General features: G+C 37.2%; 2 protein-coding genes across 2 annotated transcripts in view; one reads left to right on the top strand and one right to left on the bottom strand.

Annotated features, from left to right (window-relative positions):
• Window positions 1–1,502: 1,502 nt before the first annotated feature.
• LOC149415067 (xaa-Pro aminopeptidase 3-like) lies at window positions 1,503–21,210 on the bottom strand. Its single transcript, XM_089642892.1, has 7 exons — window positions 20,979–21,210; window positions 17,368–17,633; window positions 10,950–11,102; window positions 8,793–8,929; window positions 7,393–7,808; window positions 4,559–4,803; window positions 1,503–3,615 (listed from the first exon to the last, which is right to left on the bottom strand). Exons 1-7 carry the CDS (start codon window positions 21,025–21,027, stop codon window positions 3,319–3,321), a joined length of 1,563 nt encoding a protein of 520 aa, XP_089499018.1. The 5' UTR covers window positions 21,028–21,210; the 3' UTR covers window positions 1,503–3,318.
• A 1,094-nt stretch (window positions 21,211–22,304) lies between these two features.
• LOC149415068 (raf homolog serine/threonine-protein kinase Raf-like) overlaps window positions 22,305–24,262 on the top strand; it is a 30,020-nt gene continuing 28,062 nt past the window's right edge. The window contains exon 1 of the mRNA XM_089643577.1: window positions 22,305–22,924. Within this exon, the coding sequence (XP_089499703.1) occupies window positions 22,307–22,924 (618 nt within the window). The 5' untranslated portion in view covers window positions 22,305–22,306. The remainder of the gene's footprint in view (window positions 22,925–24,262) is intronic.

Raw genomic sequence — 24,262 nt, forward strand, 5'->3', positions numbered from 1 at the left:
ACATGCCGTTTTAGAATTATCAAGTTCACGGTAATATATTTTATCGAGTGGCATCACCTTTTTTTTCTTTCGCGAATGTCAAATGTCACTTTTTCTTTAACAAAGTGAAGATTCTCGAAAATTGGTTGGAGGTTAGAATTACAGTTTTGTTTTGCTGTTATTATTTTGATTTTCTTTAGGTAAGTAGATAAAATAATACAATACTTATATGCAGAGATGTGCTTTATTTCAAATAAATCCATTTCAAATGGAAATGCAAAATGCAAAATGGGTATTTTCCATTTTGCATTTTAAATGCTTTTCTAAAAACCATTTTGCATTTTAAATGCTTTTCTCAATGCATTTCCATTTTAAATGCTTTTTTGCAACATTCTTCCTACTATCTCCACTCATCTTTTTTTCATAAGCCCCAAATATCAGTCGGTCCTCAACCTCGCTATGAGAGATAATTTACATTTGTCAAGTTGCTCCCTGGTAGGAGCCCTGGCAATTGAGTGAAACCATTACAAAAAATACTGATTCAAATACTGAACATGGGGCCATGACGCTGTAATATTAAATGTTAGATAGCAGTTTCTATGTTTTTACGTTGGCAACATTTGTCCCGTACAAATTTTTTGTGGTTTCATAAATCTGTAGTCGTGGTGTTTTTGGATTTACCATCATGTAATATGTTTGTTTTACATTGATGTCCATTATTAAATGACAAAATTGTTTAAAAATTCTATAATTATTTTAATTGTTTGACCTGAAAAACCGTTTTGCATTTTCAAAGCATTTTGAAAATAGGTATTTTGCATTTTGCATTTGAAATGCTTTTGTAAAAACCATTTTGCATTTTCAAATGGAAAAGTTTTGACCCATTTCCATTTTGCATTTCAAATGGTTTTGGGTACCCATTTTGCACATCTCTGCTTATATGTAATAACTCATATTTTTCCGGTACACTTATTAGTTTTGAGAATTTTTTTTAAGGTTTTTTCATACGTAAATTGTTCATATTATTTTTTATTAAATACATGGTGTTGTAAACCTGCAACAATTTTTTTTTAATCAAATATCATTAAAAAATTACAAAAAAATAAAATTCTTTATATTTCCTTGCATATGCATGTAAATATCTACAAAATATATTTTTTTCCAGAAAAGTTAATAAATCATGCATTTAAGGGTTAAAAAAATATATACCAAGTACAACTCAACCCCCTTAATTCTGCAGTCGACCAAAGGATGAACTAACGATTAAACAAACAACATTTTAAATTCATAAATTGGTTGTATTCACATTTACATTTATAAAAATGGAATACATTATAATATTTAAAAAAAATCCACAACGAACCCATTCAAAATCTTTCTCGAGCGTCTCCGACTTCTCCTGCCATTCACTGCTGCATACCACAATGTTACTGTTAAAAAACTATGTTACACAAACTTTTATTCGATTCGATATCTCATTCCGATGCAGATATATTGCGTTCATTATTCCTCGGGCGTCCCTAACTGCTTCTACCTTTCAAAACAATCCTGGTACTAATCAGAACAAACTTTGAAATTTTCAGCGATACCAATCGACTACTTTTCAAACATACGCAGACATTGAATTTTTGTATATTTAACCACTCAGAACATTAGAACGTCAAAAGACGTAAATATGATAATAGCGGTCAAGACATTAGAACGTCTTTTCACGTAAACGCGCGAGATTTTACAAAAATCGATTTATTTCCATCACTAGTATACGGATTGCCATGATTTAAAAAACAGAGTATCGATAATGAATAACGCTACGCGTCTATACTCAAAAATATCTATGGAACGTAGAAGTGCATTATCTAAGCCGATTGAATCTGTCATCTTGTTCGTTCATAATTTATTGCGTTTCTAAATGATTTATTAAAAATATTTTAGTTTGAACGGTTAATATTTTGAGGTGACTAATAGTTTTTAATTATATTTCTTCAATATATAAAGTGTTATTTCTTTATGATACTCAGAAAAAAGTACATTTTTCAAAGCTTTGAAATAATTGTAAGCGCTTTTTACATATTTTTGATGTTTTCATAAAATGTATATTTAGAAACGCAAATATTTACGTATTACAACACAATGCGATAGTGGATTTCATAATCTTTCCAAAACATTTTTTAGAATGAGGCTACGTTTCCCAAAACGTGAGTTATGAAGCTTTTAGCAAAACTCGTAAATAACACAAAAATTATCACGTTTTGACAGTTCTCAAAGGAACACATAGTAGATAAAAGTCTTTGTCTGAGAGGTTAAAAGATATATTAGGAACAAACAGGTAATGCAGAAATAAAATATGACATGCTTGGTTTCGATCGATTATAATAATATAAAATAAACGATAAAGAACAACTAATATTAAAGACAGAGTATAATAAATTAAATAATACAGCACCTCTCACGGTAATCGGCCCTCGTTTTTCCGATAACTAATATAATCCGCCGTTATTTTTACTAGTTGAAAGCAAAAATCAAGCATTATAATTCGCCGGTATACATATGTCAAATTCAGTAGTACGCCTCGTGCCTAGAGCGTTCTTTGTGGTTCTTGCGAGAGCGTCAGTGGCATACGTTGATCAATGTGAACATTTTATGCCAAAAGGCACTGTTCCTCTATGAGAAAATTTATAAAAGAACGATTTCTGAGCTGGCGAAGGCTAGTTAAGTAGATTCGATTCAAATTCGGTAAAACCTAAACTATGTAATAGTTAATAAGCATAATTTATAGTGATTTACTTTGGCCAACTTTTCAAACAGAGAAGACTGGAGAAGGAGGTAGTGTAACACGGCATAATACCCCAAAAATACATCACTATTATACTTTTGGCTACGAAAATCGTATAAGCGTAGTTTAATTTGTGTTTTTGATTATAAATAACACTATTTGCAAGTAAAAATCAATTTATATAAAGAAGATTGTCTGTGGCGGGAGTGCGGACAGTGGACGGGGGGCATTTGTTTTATTTTCATACAAATCAACAGTTTTATTCTGAGATTGATGAAATTTTGCACACTTGACTTTCAAAATAAGTGGAAGGTCGTCACAGTCTAAGTCTGATTTCTATAAACTCTGTAAAGCCAAGGGATTTAAGAACTGTTTTTACAAAATATGTACCAGTTTTAATTTTGAGCTTATTTTGGACGTACACAATATAATCCACAGCTTTGACTAATTGGACACTTGCCCGGGTTTTGAGGTTGCGGATTAGCGAGAGAGAACTGTATATAACAAAATTAAAACACAAAAAAACAGTAACCGGATAAAGATAAAACATAACATAATAAAATAATTCATTCTGGGAGATATCTCGTTCCCACAATTTTCTCCACTACATCCCTATTCCTGTGGCAGACGTCCGATAGAACCACATGGGCCCCGTTGGTGATAAGCACGTCGTCCTCGATCCTAATGCCGATTCCTCGGAACTCCTGGGGCACGGCGGTCTCATGCATCGGGATGTAGATGCCCGGTTCCACGGTGATGACCATGCCGGACTGGACCGGCACGTTGCGCTGGATCGGCGGGGTATCGTGAATGTCCAGGCCGAGGTAGTGAGAGACGTGATGCGGGCAAAACCTGAACGCCAACTGCAAAAGAGGACAAAATGAGTTCAATGGAATACACATTTAGATATATATAATTTTTTAACAACAGCTCCACACAGGAAATCCTGAGGAAAATAATTTGAAATGGATGAAGTTCTCTTTAAGGAAAGGAAATAGGAGGTTCCGGGTACTAAAAAGGTATGAGGGGTGGGTAGGAATCTGGCGGTCAGTGTGTCCAGGAGTGATATATGAAACCATCCCTCCCACTGCGGTGTAAGGCGATGATTCGAGAGATCATGCTGGAGGGGTCAATGTTTCACTAGTAGGTTTTAATGCGATGCGGGTTGCATGTACCCACATTCCAGAACCTTCGAGTAGCTACCGCTACAAAAGTGTATAATTTCATAAAACGGCACAAAAATGTTGTTGTCTTCGTACAAACAGGTCTCCAACTCGTCTTGGAAGGAGTTAATAAATAAGTGGTTTTTTTTAGATTAATCAGGGATTTATTAATACTTCGCGTATTATAAAGGTGACTCGATAGTCAACCTAACTAGAAGCTGGCTAATTAGAATCTGGAACAGTAAGTTTCTCTGGGAGCCTTCCCACTGGCCCTGGCAACTACTGGCCACTGGCTCCATCTTGCAGACTTCCACACAAGCTATATGCACTGCCATCTGTGCGTGCATCTATGAAGCTCTTACTTCCCAATATTACTTTAGCAACACTGATTTTAGAACAAATTATAGTAGATTGAAATGTGAGGTTATGTTATGCTTGACTACAGACATTGACTGTACGATTAGTCATGAAAAATGGCATATCTGAATTTTTACTTAATATTTTTAGGTCATTTTTGAATTGTTAGAAGTGAATGTTTCTTCCATATAGTTTTGCACTATAGTAAGCGCAAACTGCTCTAGGCAATGGCTTCACGTCACTTTTAGACTTATCAATGACAAATACTAAGTATGAAGTTACTCACGGCAATGGCTTCACTATCACTCGTGGACTTGGCGATGATCCCCTCGGCACGCAGGAAGCCACCGAGCGCTCCGCACATGACGTCAAACAGGTGGTCCAGGGTGGGCCGATCCGCCAGCAGCGTTTCCAGCAGGATGTTCTGCACTGCGTGCACAATGTCGTACAGGGTGGCCTGCGCCGGCGAGAACTTGCCCGACACGGGCCACGTGCGCGTTATGTCCGAGTTGTAGGCCGAGTGTTGGCAGCCTGCAGACAAATTAATACAAAGGTTATATAATAATAACAACCAGACAGTAAATCATACACGTTCAGGCCTGGATGATAGGTGTAATGAAAGTAGGTCAAGGATAGTGTAATGAAAGTGAATGTATGTCTCTGATAAATGTACGGATGTGAAAGAAGATATTGATTGCATCAGAAAAGCAGTACCTCAGACTAGCTCGTATAAAGGCATGGGTCGATTCTCTCTCGGGGCGCGGAGTCAGCTATCAGTTCCTGCTACCATCACTCAGAACGAGACAAGGTGTTCAGTTGAATAAAGACCAGGGAGTTGGGTTTCAACATTATATTATAACAAAGGGCAACATACAAAAGATTAATTATCACATGGAACACATTTAATACTCAAGGGGAATTTAAAACATTACGGGTACAAAATACCATCCTAACTAAGTTCAATCTCTCTCTCTGAACAATGAGTTACAAAATCTTAAAGTTTATGAAAGCACATGGAAAGATGGTAGAATGGTCAAGCTTACATGGTTCTTCAATCGGTGAACGAAAGTGAGGCGGCCATCGTCCACGTGCGCGCGGGTTAAAACATGTGCGCAAAAGTTAGTTCCGCTGAGAAGTTCGGCCATGAGTTTATACTGTATCGCCTTGTTAATAGGCAAGGATTTTCATTGGAAAGCATCCCGTGTACTACGTGAATTCATGCATCCGGATCGAACTTCCGAAGCGCGGGATGCGACCCAAGATTAAGCGCTAAGGTGAAGATTCGGACTCTGAGTAAGCCGGGAGCGGCATATGTGGGGCAACAGCGTGGGCCGCTAGTTCCGTGTGTGGCAGTGCGGAGTGCTGATGGTGAGAACTTAGTGACCAGGAGGAGTCCACACTTGCGGCGATCGCAAGAACTAGCGTGTGTCGGCTTTATTATTATTATTCAATTAACCCCTACATAACAGTGTAGATGTGTAGCTCTACTTTAACCGCCATTTAAGTCATATAATAACTCCTCAGGCCTCGACCATATTCTGTTAGATGGTCGGAGTATTTACGCTTCGCAATATAATCTAAATAAATGGATTATTTCTGAACGTATTTGAAAACTAAAAACTGTTTTAAAAAGGTGATAAAATACGCTCTCATATTTTATTATTAGAAGTAAACATATTTTTTGAAATATTTACATTTTTAATGCAAACATAAACAAAATTGCTCACTTTTATGTTATTTGTAACTAAATTTTGGGATAACGACAAAATTACCTCATTATATTAGACAAATTTATTAAAAACGTTATCGTCACCTCACTTTTTCAAATTGCGGTCGGTACCTTTGGTTTCATAAAAGTGCATATTTTTAATTCATTTTGGTAAACTTCTAGATTTGAATATAAAGCATGGTATTTTCTCTTTCTAACACCGTTTACATCATATTTCTCACCACAACAGTAAGGAAGGTACAACAATTTCTGTGAGAACATATGAGTGGTTCCCAAAAGCGAACAAATTAGCCCTAGGGGTTAAATATATACCACAGTCTTTATATTATTTTATAAATAACAAAAAAAACACTAAACATTACATTAGGCGCATCTGGTGGGATTAAAATATTTAAATAAACCAGATTAATTCCATCGTTATTTGGCTGTGAATTGAAATCATCAAGATTGTCAAAATCACACTATATTATAACTGTAGGATTTGTGACGCTGAAAGAATCTATAAAAAAAATATTTACTTACAATCGGAACTATTATACTGATTGGACGATGAGAATGGAAACCAATATGTAGAAGTCGGGTCTGCAATCAATGAGCAGGCCGCGTCCGTGCTGGCTAATCACAGAAATTAAGAGCCGCCACACAAGAAAGTGGTAAAGGTTTGTGTGTTAACCTCTCAGACAAAGACATTTATATACTATGTGTTCCTTTGAGAACTGTCAAAACGTGATAATTTTTGTGTTATTTACGAGTTTTGCTAAAAGCATCATAACTCACGTCTTGGGAAACGTAGCCTCATTCTAAAAAATGTTTTGGAAAGATTATGAAATCCACTATTGCATTGTGTTGTTATAAGTAAATATTTGCGTTTCTAAATATATATTTTATGAAAACGTCAAAAATATGTAAGAATCGATAACCATTATTTCAAAGCCGTGAAAAATGTACTTTTTTCTGAGTATCACAAAGAAATAAAACTTTATATATTGAAGAAATATAATTAAAAACTATTAGTCACCTCAAAATATTAACGGTCCAAACTAAAATATTTTTAATAAATTATTTAGAAACGCAATAAATTATGAACGAACAAGATGACAGATTCAATCGGCTTAGATAATGCAGTTCTACGTTCCATAGATATTCTAGAATACAGACGCGTAGCGTTATTCATTATCGATACTCTGTTTTTTAAATCATGGCAATCCGTATACTAGTGATGGAAATAAATCGATTTTTGTAAAATCTCGCGCGTTTACGTGAAAAGACGTTCTAATGTCTTGACCGCTATTATCATATATACGTCTTTTGACGTTCTAATGTTCTGAGTGGTTAAAGGCCAGAGCAAAAATATTAACACTAAACATTACAACCAACGAGGAGTTAGTTACCTGCGTCGACTAGCAGCAGCTCCCCGTCCTTGAGTCTCTGGTTATCGTGGATGTAGTGGATAGCTGTAGCGCGGTCCCCCCCGCCAACAACGGGCGGGAATGCCAGGTGCTCCGCTCCGCCTCTTCGACACCAGTAATCGATGCTTGCGTGGATGTCATGCTCGCTCGTGCCTGGTCTCGTGCACGCCATGGCCGAATTGATGGCTTGCCCCGCCACGGTGGCCGCCTGAAGCATCAGCTTTGCCTCCGCCGAGCTCTTGATGAGGCGCTGAGCCGCGATGGTGCGGCGCGGGCACGCAGGCGCCGAAGACAGGCGGGCGGAGGACACAGCCTTGCGGATGGACTCGTCCGTTTCCTGGTGGACGGGCAAGGAGGGCGAGTACCAAAGGTAGTCTGATTTGTGGGCTGAGAGGTGACTGGAAAAAACAAATTAATACATATTGACGATAAAGCAAAAAGGGTCAAGCGACAAATACTAAACTTTGCAGGAGAGCAGAAACAAAGGCCAAAGGTATTATGCCAACATTTTGGAACAGCGTTACAATGTCCAACATCAGGGCAGATGTGTAATCGAAGATTGTAGGGATGTGTGTGCTTATGTACGTAGGTGAGGTACCGTGTTGCACGCTCTAATCCTCAGAGTACTGGTATTGTAGAAATATATATATACAAAAATTCTTTGGTATAACCAATAATTTTCAGAATATAGAAACTTTTATATGACAGTTAGAAAGAGTGGGAAAAATGGGCTGAAAACTTTGTCCATAGTCATCGCCCCGATTCGTTCAAGATACCACACGACTCTAGCACAGCATAGAATGAAAAGAGAAATGGTGCTATGTAAATGAAATTTCTAAAACAGTTGATATATTTGGAAATGTTAAGAATGTTGAGAGGAAACGCTGGCGGCATTTTGTTCATACTTAAAAAAAATATATTATTTTATGTGAAAATCGCACAAGAGTCCCAACTGCTCCTAACCGTCTGGAGCCAGTGAGAGTATGGCATCCCCGATTAGGGTACGTTGTGAGGCTGGAGGTAGTGGGGAGGGGAAGGAGATAGGGAAGAGGAAGGTGAGGAAGTACCTGACTATTCAGATCTGGTCACTAAACAAGGCAAAAGCCATTTGTAAAACATCAGCTAACATAGCATAAGAGTTATGGTAGTCATATTTTTTTTTAATTTGTAAAGAATTGAGGAGCCTTACAGGGAGATTGACAACTTTTGCTATAAATATCTGGTTTAAAATAGTACAGAGTTATTTATACTTCGAAAAATTTTTGACTTTGAATGGAGCAAATGAAAATGAAACAAAACAAAAAATATTGTCAGTGAGTTGAATTGTTGATTCAGTGATCATGAAATTTGTTGTACTGTAATAATTAGTTGAAAAGTCTTACCTCGTCAAGAAATGCGACAGTTGGGAGTACGGCAAGGCTACGTCCACTTTAAACAAACGAGTTGCATCGTCGATTCCCGTGCGCGGTCCATCCCACAGCTCCGAGTGAGCGTCACGTCCACGGACAAACAATATGGACTAGAAATGAACGAGAAAAAGAAACATTTATTTATTTTTTTAATTACATTTGTATATAGTCTATTGTCTAATAATAACACAGCATATGAAACGAACTGAGAAATAATAGATAATAAAATATTAAATTAAATAATGGTTGGTACTTACAAACTAATTACACATTAATAACACAGCAATGAAAAATTGCATAAAAACAGGGGAATCAGGATAAGAGTGCAGGAGACAGCATGATCATCCCGCTTTCAATAATTTGTTTATAAATGAATCTGACAGTACACAGGCAACTCGCACTGTAATATTACGAATTACTAGTCCTTTTTACAATTGCGCGTGATTTGTTAGCTGCGTAAAAAAACTTAATTTCATAGTGTTAACCCTAGATAACTAATCGCTCGTTGAGGCGACGTCGCGCTACTCGGCGAAATTCGAAATCACCTACTTCCCCCCGCTTCCCGACCTTGACTCTTTCATTACCTTCCTAATTTGAGTAAACACTGTAAACAGTGCAGCACGTGACGCGATTGCGGCCACACGCATACTAGGACATGCCCTATAACCATCTCGTAGTCCGCTGGACGAAACTTTAGTTATAACAACCATTTTTATTTTTTAGGTACATATATTCTTATATTTATTGTTAATGTTGGCGAATCTTCTACAATAGAAGCTCCGTTTTCATCTACGTCAAACGTGCCTAAAATTAGCTACCTGTGTCCATCCAAGGCCTGAAGGATGACCAAACACCGTTGCACCAGATGTAGAAAGGCTATTTGTGGTCCACATAATTTATTTATTTATTAACACCGAATATAGCGGCTTTTACAAAAGAATAACAATTGTTTTACATATGAATACAGAATATACATAGATAAAAATAATAATTGATATTTGACAAGTTCTAGTATCTTCGCCAAAAAATGTAGACAATTTGTCTCAACGCCATCTAGTGAGAGAGTTAGCACTTACAATGCCTTTCTCATATAAAATAAAGTTGGTTGTTTCAGGTGAAAAAAATGTAACAAGCAGTAATTATTGAATGAAACACTAGTATATATTGAATTATTTCGCGGATAAGAGATAAGCCGCCATAGCTCAGTGGTCAGAGCTGTTGACCGGAAATCGAAAGGACACGGATTCAAGTCCCGTTGGCGTCATGTATCTTTTATCAGGAGATTTTTCAATGTGGATGAGTGTTTCAGGCTAATAATTATTGCTTGTAAAATAATTGTTAAAAATAATAATTACAATATTTAACACATACCTATCCCAAATCGTGTAAACAAAAGTTCGGGCAAAATGTTATGTTTTGTTACACTTTTAGTTAGACCCTTTTACAAGTGTGTTATAATTTACCCATCTCACACAATATTAGCATCGCTACGCCAGGCGATTCATTTAAGGATAAACATTCAGATACTGCGCAGAATACAGAAGACAGCGCTGCAAACCTTTGCCTTACTTTGCTTTTCTGTGCACGGTCTGGTTAATTTAATGTGCGTTCTTCGGTGGTCAATGTACAACTGATGTCTGATTGTCAAAAATATAGTCACATGGTTTGCCTTCAGCTCGTCTAAATGATACCCAGATCTCATGTTAGGCAAGTCTACCAATTTGAATATCTATGGTTAACTTTTTATCACATTTTTGCAACTAAAGGGTTAAAAAAAACTTTTGGAGCCCAGTCTATGTTCCAGAGCATTTTAAAATACATTAAACTGCTAATAATAACCCTTAAGGAACAAAATCCTTGGACTCGATTTATTCGAAAAGAAAGCTACACCACGAAAGTTATACCACAAAATCGACTCCAGATGTGATGTAGATTCGCCAGTTTTATCTGCTTGTATGTACTACTAGTTTCCGGACACTGTGTGCATAAGCAAATACCTTAGAATTTTAAAAATACATCCAGTAAAATATTGACATGTTATATGACATGTAGCATGTTGCCCTCAGAATGTATGTGAAATGTCAGAAGTTGGAGGTATTATAACTACTCTACAGTATCTGATATAAGTACCTGCTGAATATCATCGCACCCTGGGAGGCAGGTCATCATCAGGAGAGAGTCAGGCTCCAGGCAGCCAGTCAGGTAGAAGAAGTCGGAGTTTTGACGGAAGGTGAAGGGTATCTTATCGGACATGTACATCTTGGAAGCTGACGGAATCAAAATCTGGAAAGAAATCATTACATATTATCTTCTTACCATATTGGGCATGGATGCGAAAAAACTGCACTATATAAACGCTATGTTATTATTACTTTTAAAGTGCACAAACTTTGGGAGATGATTCTAAATGATTGCCTACAAACTTAATGGAACACCTCTAAAAGCAGTGACATTACAACAAGACTTAGGAGTTACCATATCACAGGACTTGAAATGGGAACCACACATCGCTGGAATTGTGAAAAGAGCAAATTCACTAACATATCTAATCAGGAAATCCTTCCTTGACCTAACACCGGACATGATGTTAAAAATATATAAAACATATGTGCGACCTCTCCTGGAATATGCTTTCCAAATATGGAGTCCTTACTTCGCAAAAAAGAAGGCGCTGCAAAAAAGCGCAATACCTCTACACGAAGATGTCGTCTCCCACCCGGCATGCCGCTTGAAGTCCCGAAAGCCCTTCTGGGCGGAAGGAGAGAGGCTCCCCCGACTACCTCTCACCCCAGAAGATAGGTGGAAACTTGAGTGGCAAACGGCCAACGTGGGAAATGCCCATCTCATACAGGACCCCACCGAGAGACAGCCTGGGTTCTCACTGCCTCGCAAAACCTGGTCCGCCATCAATAGGTTAAGGTGCTCCCATAGCCGCTGTGCCCACATGATGCACAGATGGGGCCTTAAAGAGTCGGCGATGTGTGAATGTGGTGCGGTGCAGACTACCGAACATGTGGTCAACGAATGCCCGCTCCATTCATTCCCCGGCGGGATTGATGAGGTTCACATGGCGACGCCTGAGGCCCTAATATGGCTCGCAGATCTAGATGTCCCCCTCTGACCCCCCACCATACGAAAGAAGAAGAAGAACTTCGCAAAGGATATAAATCTGTTAGAGAGAGTACAGAGACAAAATACCAAGAACTTAAAACAACTCAATTACTGGCAAACTTGTTGTGAAATCAGATATGAGCGCATCAGCAGAATGCTGCCTGCTCTGCACATAATAATAATAATAATAATGATACATATCTATCAGTGGCGGCTCGAGCACATTTTCGGTGGTGGGGACAGTCATTTTTTATGTGTAGATACTGACATTTCATTGCCAGAAAATGGGAGTATGAGATCCAATATAAATATATACACGAATAGGTTTTTTACTGTGCCTAATTCTAAGGTCTAAAGTCTAAGATAAATCAGGGATGGGGACTATCTACATGACATAATATTTCTTCTACTACCTAGGTATATGAACTACTAGTATTTATTTTTACCTTCGCAGTTTCAAAGCGCTTTTACCACGAGAATGGCGCTATAGAAATAAGAAATGATCCGATCAATCGATATCAATACTTTTATTTTACTCAAACGTCACAAACGATTATAACACGACTAACGCATAAATTTCTGACCCGTGCATAATAATAATAATAATAATAACATGGAATTTATATAGCGCAGTTTAGTGTCATTTCACTTCAAGTGCGCTTAACTACTCGTATAACAAACTTAAAAAAAATGGTAATTCAGTATTAATGGTTCTTAAAATTATTCCAACTGACCTAACTGACCTACTTCAATAATTAGAACTAAAACAAACGATCACAAGGGGATTTTCAAGTCTGTCCCCTGCGATTTCGTTAGAAGATTCAAATACGCATGCGCAAATTCTTAAAATCTCATACAAGAGTATTCAGTCCAAGTAGAAGAATCATTTTAGTAGGAATAAATCGCTGGGGTTGTCCCCCAACTGCGCAGAACGTTCTGCGCATAACTGGACGCTAGTCCCGAATCCGCTCGTTCGGGCTCGTCGGTCGCGTTGGTATTTGTAATATTAGTATGCTGCAAGGAACGGAGGAGGCTAGTCGCACGTTCGTCGGAAGAAACTTTTCGAATTTCGAGCTTAAAAATTACCCTAATGAATTTTTAGTTGAAATTTCTGCAACTGTTAATAACTTTCATGTAAAGAATGCATTCATTATTTTTTGCGAACTGAAAGAATTGTCATTTTTTTTCTTGGTAGATTTCTGGAATATCTGTAGTGGGGACTGTCCCCACGGTCCCCTTGTGAAGAACCGCCACTGATATCTATATAAATAAAAAAGTAAATGTTCGTTTGTTCAAAATCTTAAATTTTGACACAATGTTGCATTCAAATACGCATGTGTTTTTATATACCTGTAGTAAATATAAAAACACACGCTATACACCTACATGATTCGAACGTCATTTTAGAAGTTTCGATTTTTTTCCAAACAAGCTTCTTGGATGTTCTTTTATTCTTTTTAATTTTGTTTTGGCAATATCTACATAGCAACCAAAATGTTCGAGAAGCTTCTTCACCTTATAAAAGCGACAGACACATTGACCAGCACTTCACCGCCTGCATCCGGAGTCTTCATCATCGGTCCTCAAGTCATCTCACATTCGGCAACCTGACTCTCAAATAAAACACTGTGACCTTCTCAACATCTTTAATTCCGTGCCTCCTCAATAGATCCGCAAATACCTAAATACCACAGCAACGCGTGGCGGGGTACAGCTAGTTATTAACTCCACACAGGAGGCCCTGAAGAAAATAATTTCCCTCGGGGCCTATGTCATCTTTGGGGATGCTGTGTGGAGGGTCTTTTTGTGGAGAGGAAGGAGTGAACATGGGTCTTGAAGAGTCCCATGTTGTAGGAGGGAGGAAACACAGAGGCCGGCAGTTCGTTCCACAGCCGAGCTGTTGAACTTAAGAACGAATCGTAGAAGCGACCCGTTCAAATGTCAACCGTGTACAAATGTTGGGCGCACGTTTGGCGTGTATCCCGACTACGCACCGGCGCCGAAGGGATCAATGACGCTAGTTCCTCAGAGCATCTTCCATTGTAATACCGATAGAACAAGGACAGCATACCTACGTGACGCCTGTGCTCTAAAGATTGCAGTCCGTTTGTTAAGATTGGGGAATCTATCAAACGGACCGCCCGTTTCTGTACAGAGTCAAGGGTTTTTTTTTCAGGTATTTAGGGGCTCCGGACCAGAGATGGCTGCCAAATTCGACAGTAGGGCGCACTTGCGATTTGTACAGGGTGAGCAGTTGTGTACTATTAAAGTATCTGCGGGCCCTGTACAGTACGCCCAGCTTCTGAGAGGCCAACTTTACTCTGGCTTCGATGGAGCCCCCGTACCTGAGCTGGTCACTTATAGTTACACCAAGCATATCAATGGAAGGCCTGTTCGGAAGATTGCTTCCGTTGAAGGAGAATAGATTATCATTTGGATCCCTTTCAGACGTAATCAGACAGGATTGGGTCTTTGAAACATTAAATTCGACGAGATTATTTTTACCCCAGGAGGAAATACTCTCGAGATAACCGTCCATTCTCTGCTTCAAAGCCCTCCGTAAAACAGATAACAATTTTTTTCGAAAATTCAACATTTTAAGGTAGTTTTCAGTGTTTCCAAGTACGAAAGTTGAATTGTTTGTATAGAGAAAATATTTTTGAATGGGAAAAAAAACAATGGAATCTTTTTCACTCTTTTTTTACTTCTACACCCTTTATGTGTACAGTGAAAGGCTAGATTCATACTTAAAAAATCAACCTGTAAATAAAAAAGTTTTTTCACAATAATACAGCCATTTTTATCATGCAGTGAAACAGTTTGCACTTTCCGCCACAGTCCTACGCATCGAACGGAACGGACCTAGTTGCGTCATCATTTCATCTAATTTCAGAAAAAATTTGGGTGCGTGATTGCCACCAAAAGTCGATAGAATTCATTGTCATCAACGAGTCTATATGCCGAGTTTCAACTCGATCGGATCAACGATAAAGATGTTTGGAAACAGGCGAATCGAGCGTTACTGAATAAATGGCATGGCTGATTGGAGCCTCAGATTGATCGATCTAAAAGTTGGGAACAGTGACCGTTAGTAATATATAATGTTCACCTATTGTTTTGTAATATTAACCTCTCAGACAAAGACTTTTATTTACTGTTTGTTCCTTTGAGAACTGTCAAAACGTGATAATTTTTGTGTTATTTACGAATTTTGCTTAAAAAAAGCTTCATAACTCACGTTTTGGGAAACGTAACCTCATTCTAAAAAATGTTTTGGAAAGATTATGAAATCCACTATCGCATTGTGTTGTAATACGTAAATATTTGCGTTTCTAAATATACATTTTATGAAAACGTCAAAAATATGTAAAAATCGCTGACCATTATTTCAAAGCCGTGAAAAATGTAATTTTTTCTGAGTATCATAAAGAAATAACACTTTATATATTGAAGAAATATAATTAAAAACTATTAGTCACCTCAAAATATTAACCGTCCAAACTAAAATATTTTTAATAAATTATTTAGAAACGCAATAAATTATGAACGAACAAGATGACAGATCCAATCGGCTTAGATAATGCACCTCTACGTTCCATAGATATTCTTGAATACAGACGCGTAGCGTTATTCATTATCGATACTCTGTTTTTTAAATCATGGCAATCCGTATACTAGTGATGGAAATAAATCGATTTTTGTAAAATCTCGCGCGTTTACGTGAAAAGACGTTCTAATGTCTTGACCGCTATTATCATATTTACGTCTTTTGACGTTCTAATGTTCTGAGTGGTTAAGTTAGTATATTTTGACCTGAGGAAGGAACGAAGTCGGCGTTTATAAAAAATATAGTGATTCAAACAAAGTAACATAGATTCATTTATATATAAAACCGGAGAACCCAACAAAGTTTCGCTAATGACTTTCTCGGGCGTCTACGACTTTTTCCACCATTCACTACTGTACAACATAATTGTTAATGTTAAAAAACTACATTAAATCGACTTGAATTGGATTCTGTATCGCATTCTGGTGCAGGGATATTTTTTTAGAGATAAAAATATATTACATTTCATATCAGACATCACTTTTTTTGTTTACCCAATTTGTAGAGAAATATTCTCGGGTCAAACTGGGGAGCTAGTTTATGTGCTTATATATACACGGTGTCCGGAAACTCGTAGTACAAGCGGGAAACTGGAGAATCTACACCACATGGGGAACCCAAAAAAACATAAAGTTTTTTGATTTGAGCATTTTCAAAAAAAAAAAAAAACCAAAAAAAAATATTTTTCGGCTATTTTAGGGTTAAAGTTTTTTCTGGTGTTTAGGGTTGAATAACAGATGTTTTAACCCTGCAGAGCAGAAATATTTTATGATTACACCGGGTTAAATGAAGGGTGATTTCAAAATAATGCTTCAAATCCGAGTTTCTTCATTTGTTTTACTTTCAAATAGTTTTAATTAGTTGGGTACTTTGATCTTCAGTAATAATTTATAAGAATTTGATTAAAAAAAAAAAAAAAATAAAAAATAAAAAAATCAACTTCAAACTCGATTTACTCGATAACGAAAGCTCAAATAAAAAAAAAATATACTACAAAATCGACTCCAAATGTGATGTAGATTCACCAGTTTCCCGCTTGTACTACGAGTTTCCGGACACCCTGTATATAGATAATAATATGTACAGTTACAAAAATGGAAAAAAAAATATTTTCAAAAATACTACAAAATATTGTACAATAAGAAAATTACAAATAATTATAGAAACAGAATATCAACAAAAATCAACAAAAATATAAGCAACAGAATGTATCTGAAAATCATCGATAAAAGTAAGTCAATCTTCTCTGTAAAAATACAACGAAAGTTTTTTTTTAAATTTAAAATAATTTTTCTCACTTTTTATTGTATCCGGTAAATTGTTAAATAACTTTGGGCCTATATATTCATGATGGTATTGTGCAGCTGTCGTATTGCATCTAGGTACATACATGTTCCCAGTTGTTCTAGGTCTTATACTTCGCGTTGAGGACCTTTCGGAATCTTTAAAAACTTTTAAAATAGCATTTCTTTGAAATAGTTTTAGAAAAGCGGTAATTCACCCTATTCCCAAGAAAGGTGACCGTTCCAACCCGGCCAACTACCGCCCCATAGCGATCACATCAGTTCTGTCCAAAGTGATGGAACGTGTGATCAACGACAAACTGCTCACATACCTCGAGAAGAACAAAATTATCAACGACCGTCAATACGGATTCCGGCGGAACCGCTCGTGCGGTGATCTTCTCGCGTATGTGTCGCATGTTTGGGGGCGGTGCCTGGAACGTCACGGTGAGACCCAAACGGTCGCACTAGACATATCCAAGGCCTTTGAACGGGTCTGGCACCGGGGACTTTTATATACTTGTATATTTTAACATAATTGAGTTACCGTGTGTCCCTTCTTCCCCTCCCGCATCTTGGAAGCGACCAGCCTCTTCATCAGCTCCGTTCTCCGTTTGCGAAAGTCCTGGACTGTCAGTCCCGCCACCAGTTCCCCTGGCCCCACCATGTGCGGGTGCGTGTGGCACGTCGGCTGCCCCATCACGCCCGTGGGAATGCTGCTACTGTTGGGAGCGCTCTTGGTATGGATGTCCACAGTGCTGCCACTCGAAGAGCTGGAGAATCTCATCTTTGAAAGGTGGCGACATCTTTGTGCTGAAATATTGAAGAATAAAATAGTGTATATTTTTTTAATATTACATTCAATCAGTATCCATATCGTAGTTGCTCTTACAAAAATGACCATGTTTAAAAAAAATCAAGGAATCGGGCCCAATCTCGGCTATGTGCATAAGTTTAAACGTTTTTGCACAAAATCATTTAATTGTTGTATGTTGACTCATTTTGATTTAAAAAAATGGGAAGTTTTTGCTTCCCCTGTTAAATTTAGTAAAACTCAGATAGCCGGTCTTGCAAGCGAAAGACGATATATGCATCTATTTTAAATTCGGTGTCCAGAAACTCATAGTACAAGCGGAAAACTTGTGAATCTAAATTAAAAAAAAGATATGCTACAAAATAGATTTACCAGATTCCTGCTTGTAATACGAGTTTCCGGACACCAGTGTATAACGGAGGACTGAATGCGGTTATAATAAAGAGTTGAGAAAAGAAGCGAGGCTAGCAGTCCTCTATAGAGTGCTGATACCAACTCTGATGTATAGCAGTGAGGCATGAAACTGGCAGAGGAAGGATGAAAATGAATGAAGAGTGAATGCTGTAGAAATGATGTCCCTGCATTCTAAAGCCATAAAGAATTCAATGCTGAAGAAAGCAGAGTGAAGAAGATTAAGGAAGGGTTGCTTAGACTGTTTAGAGCACCCTCCCCAATAAAGACATAATGGTGATGCTTGGAGTAAGTATATCAGACTGGCTCAAGTATCGGAATTCCATAGAAGCCTGAGTAAATCTTGCTTACAAGAAACTGGGCGTCTTGTATAGGGCCAGCAGATTCTTCGATAGTAACCAGCTGCTTATCCTGTACATACAAATCTCAAACAGTCCAACAATTGAGTTTGGGAGCCGCCTCTGGTACCTACATTGATTCCCTATACATTGGTGCCTGCATGCTAAACTCGACAGACACGAGTGGTTCACAATTGATGTTGGCTTCATGTGAACAGGTCATTTCTTCGACTCGTTTTTCTGTAAGTCGACTTGCACGTGGAACGAGCTACAGCCTTCTGTTTCTCCTCCTTATAATCTACCTCATATCCTTACCTTAACACAAACACTGCCCAATCGCGTGGCACATAGTTCCACTGTCTTTACATTGTACAGATCGTCTTTTGAGTTATGATTTGGAAATGTAGAACAGATAACATCTGAACTGAGATGGGTAGCATTATTAAAAAAAAAAAACAAATTGCTTGAAACCCATAGACATATGAATATTAGTAGACCTGCCCTAAGTGATTAAAAGCGTATTATCCCCACTCCCCATACCGGTTCTATTGGAGCCGGCTGGGCTTGCGTATGGCCTCAAGTGAAATTTGAAAACGTGACGTCATCATTCTTGTGCGAACTATGGTCGAGGCATCATCGGTTCATTTTACGAAATAACACGGCAAAATGTTGACTTGTGATATGAAAACTTGTAAAAATAGATGTGAAAAAAAGAATAAACCCAATTGTCGTATTACATTCCATAAGTAAGCATTATTTTACTCTATTTTAAGCTTATTCACACCGTATTATATGGATCAGTTTTAGAAACATATACTATCACATCACAATGTAGCGATTCTCAAGTGTGCTCATCGTTGTTTACTGGGGTAAGTAAATTATGAAACATTTGTAAAAGTGTCTTAACTAAATACTCTGAAACTAACTACGACTCTGCAAACAGAAGAAATTTACTTTGCCGAATTTGGACTTCGCAAATTTGTTCATAACGTGGCGAGTAATTTGCGCTCCCATGTAAAAATGTCTATTCATTCAAAAGCAGATTTTACTTTTAAGAAGTAAATGGTGATATTATAATGCGAGATGCCTATTTACTGTCAGATTGATTTATTGACGAATCACAGTCAGCTTCACCCCCTTCGTTCTTCAACAGTTGATTTTACCCCTCGCCATTATCTTCTCGTCTATTAATTCCTATGTCTGTGTTGAAAACATTGCAAGTTGTTCTAAATAAAAAATATATTATTGTAGACGGTATTGCCAGGATATGAAGCGAAAGTAAACAGTAGAGGTAGTCGGGGACGCCCAAGGATGGCATGGCATGACCAAATTTTTAATTTGGGAGGCGGGTATGGGTCCGTCGCCCCCGGGAACCATTTATTGAATAACCAACACCCCTGCCATAGGTTACCTTAAGTGGTCCGCTACATTTGGTGACTTGGCAAGGGTTCCCGGGTTCATGGGGTGAGGTTCGTCTAGATCTTGGCAGAGGATGCGGGTCAGATCGAGAGAGACTGGTAGAGGAAGGCTCTCTCTTAACCCATCGTCTTGCACGGCAGTGGAAGGAATGAATTTAATTGACTGTCACTCCTTAACCCCCAGATTCCTATACACCCCTTTTCCTTCCCAGATCTTCCTCACCTTTCTTTCATTAAAAAAACCCTCCACACAACATCCCCAAAGATGACATAGGCTCTGAGGGAAATTATTTTCCTCAGAGCCTCCCGTCTGGAGATAGTAAAAAAAAGAGTCAAATACTTAAGTAGGGTCATGTCAAGGTCTGAATAACAGAATAGTATGAGTATTTATGCGAAGATGCATGAATGTGAACAAAGCAAGGTGTATGTGCCAAGACAGAGTTGTGAGGTTTATCCTTTTTGCCATTCCTCCGGCGTCACGGTTAGTTAGTTAACATCTAATATTATATATTTTCTAACATATTCAGTTTTACAAATATACTACCTACCTACATAATTAATGTGACAACTTGTTTTTTAAATTGTCTTATAAAAAACACAACCTTTCTTATGGGGATAAATATATTGGGCAAACTTGTCGAATTCCGCTGCATATAAAGGCTCTTTGAAAAAACAACACTTGATTTTTCAACTTAAATATCTAATGGAGACAACTATTTAAATTTACCCCTATTCAGGGGTTTAAGTAAACAAACACAAGTTAGGTTTTTAGGGTGTTAGTTTGGGTTATTATAATAATGTAAGCGTATTTCTTAACCTTCAAACATAACTTTGATTGAGAAAAAATGCAACTTTAATGCATTTTTTTCATCTCCCACAACATAAATAGTTATTTCTTGTAGTAATTAAGTTACAACCAAGTGCTATTTATAATTTGTTTTGCGTGCATCGCAATTGGACAAGTTTATCGTTTATTGTTTTATTGTCTTTATTTATTACGTTTAATAATTTTCACATACCTACTTAAATGCTGTAAAAAAATGTTCGCAATATAATTTGTACACTATCTGATAGACTTTAAAATAAAATGGGTCAAATAGATCCGTGTTTGCTAAACGAATTGCCTTTGAATACAAATTAGGACTATTATCATTAAAATCAAATTAAAATATATTACCGGAATCCGAGAGTAGGCTGACCGCTATTTTCTTGGGAAACATAAACATTTTCCCGGAGAAATAATTAATCTATATTTTCTATTTACACAAATTGTTTTGGAAAACCATTTGGCATATCTAAATATTTCGGGCGTTAATTATTTTAAATTAAACAACTTTTAACGTAAGGATTTCAATTGCTACTATTGCACTATTGGGCAGATAATAAAAACCAAATCTACGTATAAGAACAGGTTATGAGAACTGTCAATCGTCAATGTCATAGATATAAAACTCACGTCAATGTTAAAATTGTTAAATGTCAATTTTTTCTACGATTTGTATTTTCTTTGCTGGGAATTTTTCTCCATACATCTGGGGATTTCTATTCAATCAGAGAGAAATCACAGAAGAAACTTAAAAAGAGTTTCAGGGAGAGAATGGGAGTTTTTGGTCAAATTTGGGGATTTCGGAATTAACGAAAATTCACAGTAAAGTAACCATCACACATCACACACCGTTTCTCCGAAGAGATAAGCCATAAGCAGAGAGGGTGAACCATCACTCAACTCTGTCTTTTATCTGGTACGATAAATAAACCACTACTTACCTTGGTACTAACTTCTTCCTTCATTCAAATTCATAGGTACATCGTCTCACCTGCTTTTTTCTGTTATTCTGATTTGTCACAAAACAAAATTCAAATCATAGCAAATTTAAAATTACGACAAACTTTTTACCTAACTTTTTTACAGACGCGCGTTTTGAATTTTGTGGTATACGTATTACCTAACTGCCGCACTTATAGGCGCAACTTATGAAAATTACTTCGTTTCAACTTAATGACTAAATGAAACAATTTTTTAAGCCGGGAGAGATGATAAAAGAAGCTTTGAAATTCAATTTTAATTAAATAAAAACTTAAAATTTCCTTTACAAAACGATCCCTTTGCTTCAATTCCAAATGTTTTCAGTAAGGTTTGACGTTAGCAAAAGTTTCATTTCAATCTAAATACGCATAAATGACTTATAACCCAAACTAAGAATCTAAAAACCTATATCGTGCATGTAAATAGTTGTTTTATGTAATAATTTTTGAAACGAAGTGTAATCTGCGCCTAAAAGTGCAGTAGTTAGGGAAATAATTACACGTTTTATGCACATCCCTAGTTTTCCATAATTTTTCATTCTTTATATATCTTTTATCAACAAAGTTTGTTTAAAAAAAGTTGTAATATACATATATTATGTATAATATTTGCGTGCACCTACATAATAGAGAGGTGTACTTTTACGAACACGGTCAAGTTGCTCGAGCTGTCATGTCGGTGTTTCTATGGCGAGAACAATGGCAGTCACTAGAGAAAAAGAAAATAGTACTAGACCTAGAATAATGTGTACTAGGAGATTCAATGGAAACATACCCACTTTGTCTTTTAATAGTGATAATATGTCGACGTCGACGGACAGCGAGGATCTGGCAGATCCGATGACGTACGAACTAAGAAATATCCAGAGCATAATCAACGTGACTCGGGAAAATATAGATGCGCTGAACGCCAAGTTTGCCGACTTCCCGCATCCACCGTCCATGTATCTGACGGAGTATCAGGAGCTGACCTCCAAGCTACACAACCTGGAGCTAGAGGAGCACAAACTCATAGAGCAAATACAGACTGAATCTCCCGACAGAAATGACGATAGTTATTCTTTTCAAGACGAGAGCGTTAAGAAGTACGACACCCTGACGAGGCAGCCTAAGGTGTTTCTTCGGGCGCATCTGCCTAACCAGCAGAGGACGAGCGTGCAGGTCAAGGAGGGAGTCACCTTGCGCGAGGCCCTCTGCAAGGCTCTGAAGCTGAGGAATCTCACTTGTGAGATGTGTGAAGTGGTTCGCGGTGAGCACGCGAGGGACGACTATCCTATCCCTTGGGATGTCGACATCACCCTCATTGATGCAGAAGAGGTGAGTCTAACCAACCTACTCCAAGGTGACATCTATTAAATTCATTATTGTTTATTTACTATGTCGAATGTGAAAATTGACTTTGCAATAGAACTGTTTAAATATTCATTTCTACATTTTGATTGTTTTTAGAGAGCAAGAAATATAGTGTTGTATTAATATTTTGCATAAATCCATATTAATTTCATTACAAAAAACTTTAAAACGCTCTAATGCAATCAATGATATTATAATAATGATATTAGGTACAAGACACATTATATTCATGTTAACCTTTCCCTTACTGTGCTAAAAAAATAAACGCGTTCCGGTGCTGTGTAGTCAATACACATTTCAAAATAAGCGATTTAATCGGAAAAATATGAATATTCATAGCTAATCGATTATGTTTATTATATTTTATATCAAAAGTGATAATAATGGTAATTTAATTGCTGAAAACATGAAAAAACCATCGGCAGATGCTAAAGAAACGTGCGAGAGGTCCACATCTAACGACGGTTCGCAGCCAACTGGCTAGCGGCGCGGCTGGCACAAACACAGCTGTGCGGTCGTAGGTATCGATGGTCTAAATCAAAACCACAACTGCAGAAGTGTGGATGTCTCATGTTCCCGCATAGCGAATTAAAGCGGGACATCAATAGCGTGTCATTTCCTCGCACACTCTTCGCGTATTAGTATCACACGGTTGATTGTATTGGTGTATTTGTTCCCGATTTTTAACAAAAAACTATGATAATTAATTGAATTTGAAAACTATATAAAATATTATTTTTTAATTCAGTGCATAAATGTATAACAGAGGAATACCTAAAATCTGAACCCAGAATTTATTATATTTATAGAGTTATTAAAGTTATTAGAAGCAATGTGTAGTAAATACACACCACAGATAAGGAAAGGTTAATCTAGCAAAAAATGTGGCACTGCACAACCACGTACAAATGAATTAGCTATATAAATCTGCCGCTAAAGTATGTCCACTGGACCTAGTTCAGTGAAACCACACACATTGTTTCAGTAATGAATCTTAACTCTATTAATTCATCTAAGAATGTAATGGTACAAATTTCCGCATCTGACATTTTAAATTGTGTTTTTATTAAAAATGTCAAATACCATTGCTCATTTGTTTTGCTGATGAAGAAAAACAAATGATAAACATTAACATTGTATTGCGTTTTGTTTATTCTTATTTATATTCTATTATACAATGTTGGTGGTTTTACAAAATTACAAATATTAACCTCTCGGACAAAGACTATTATTTACTTTGTGTTCCTTTGCGATCTGTCAAAACGTGAAAATTTTTGTGATATTTACGAGTTTTGTTAAAAG

The sequence above is a fragment of the Hesperophylax consimilis genome, chromosome 19, assembly GCF_061612785.1.
Source record: "Hesperophylax consimilis isolate HC1 chromosome 19, BYU_Hcon_1.0, whole genome shotgun sequence".
Classification (NCBI taxonomy): Eukaryota; Metazoa; Arthropoda; class Insecta; order Trichoptera; family Limnephilidae; genus Hesperophylax; species Hesperophylax consimilis.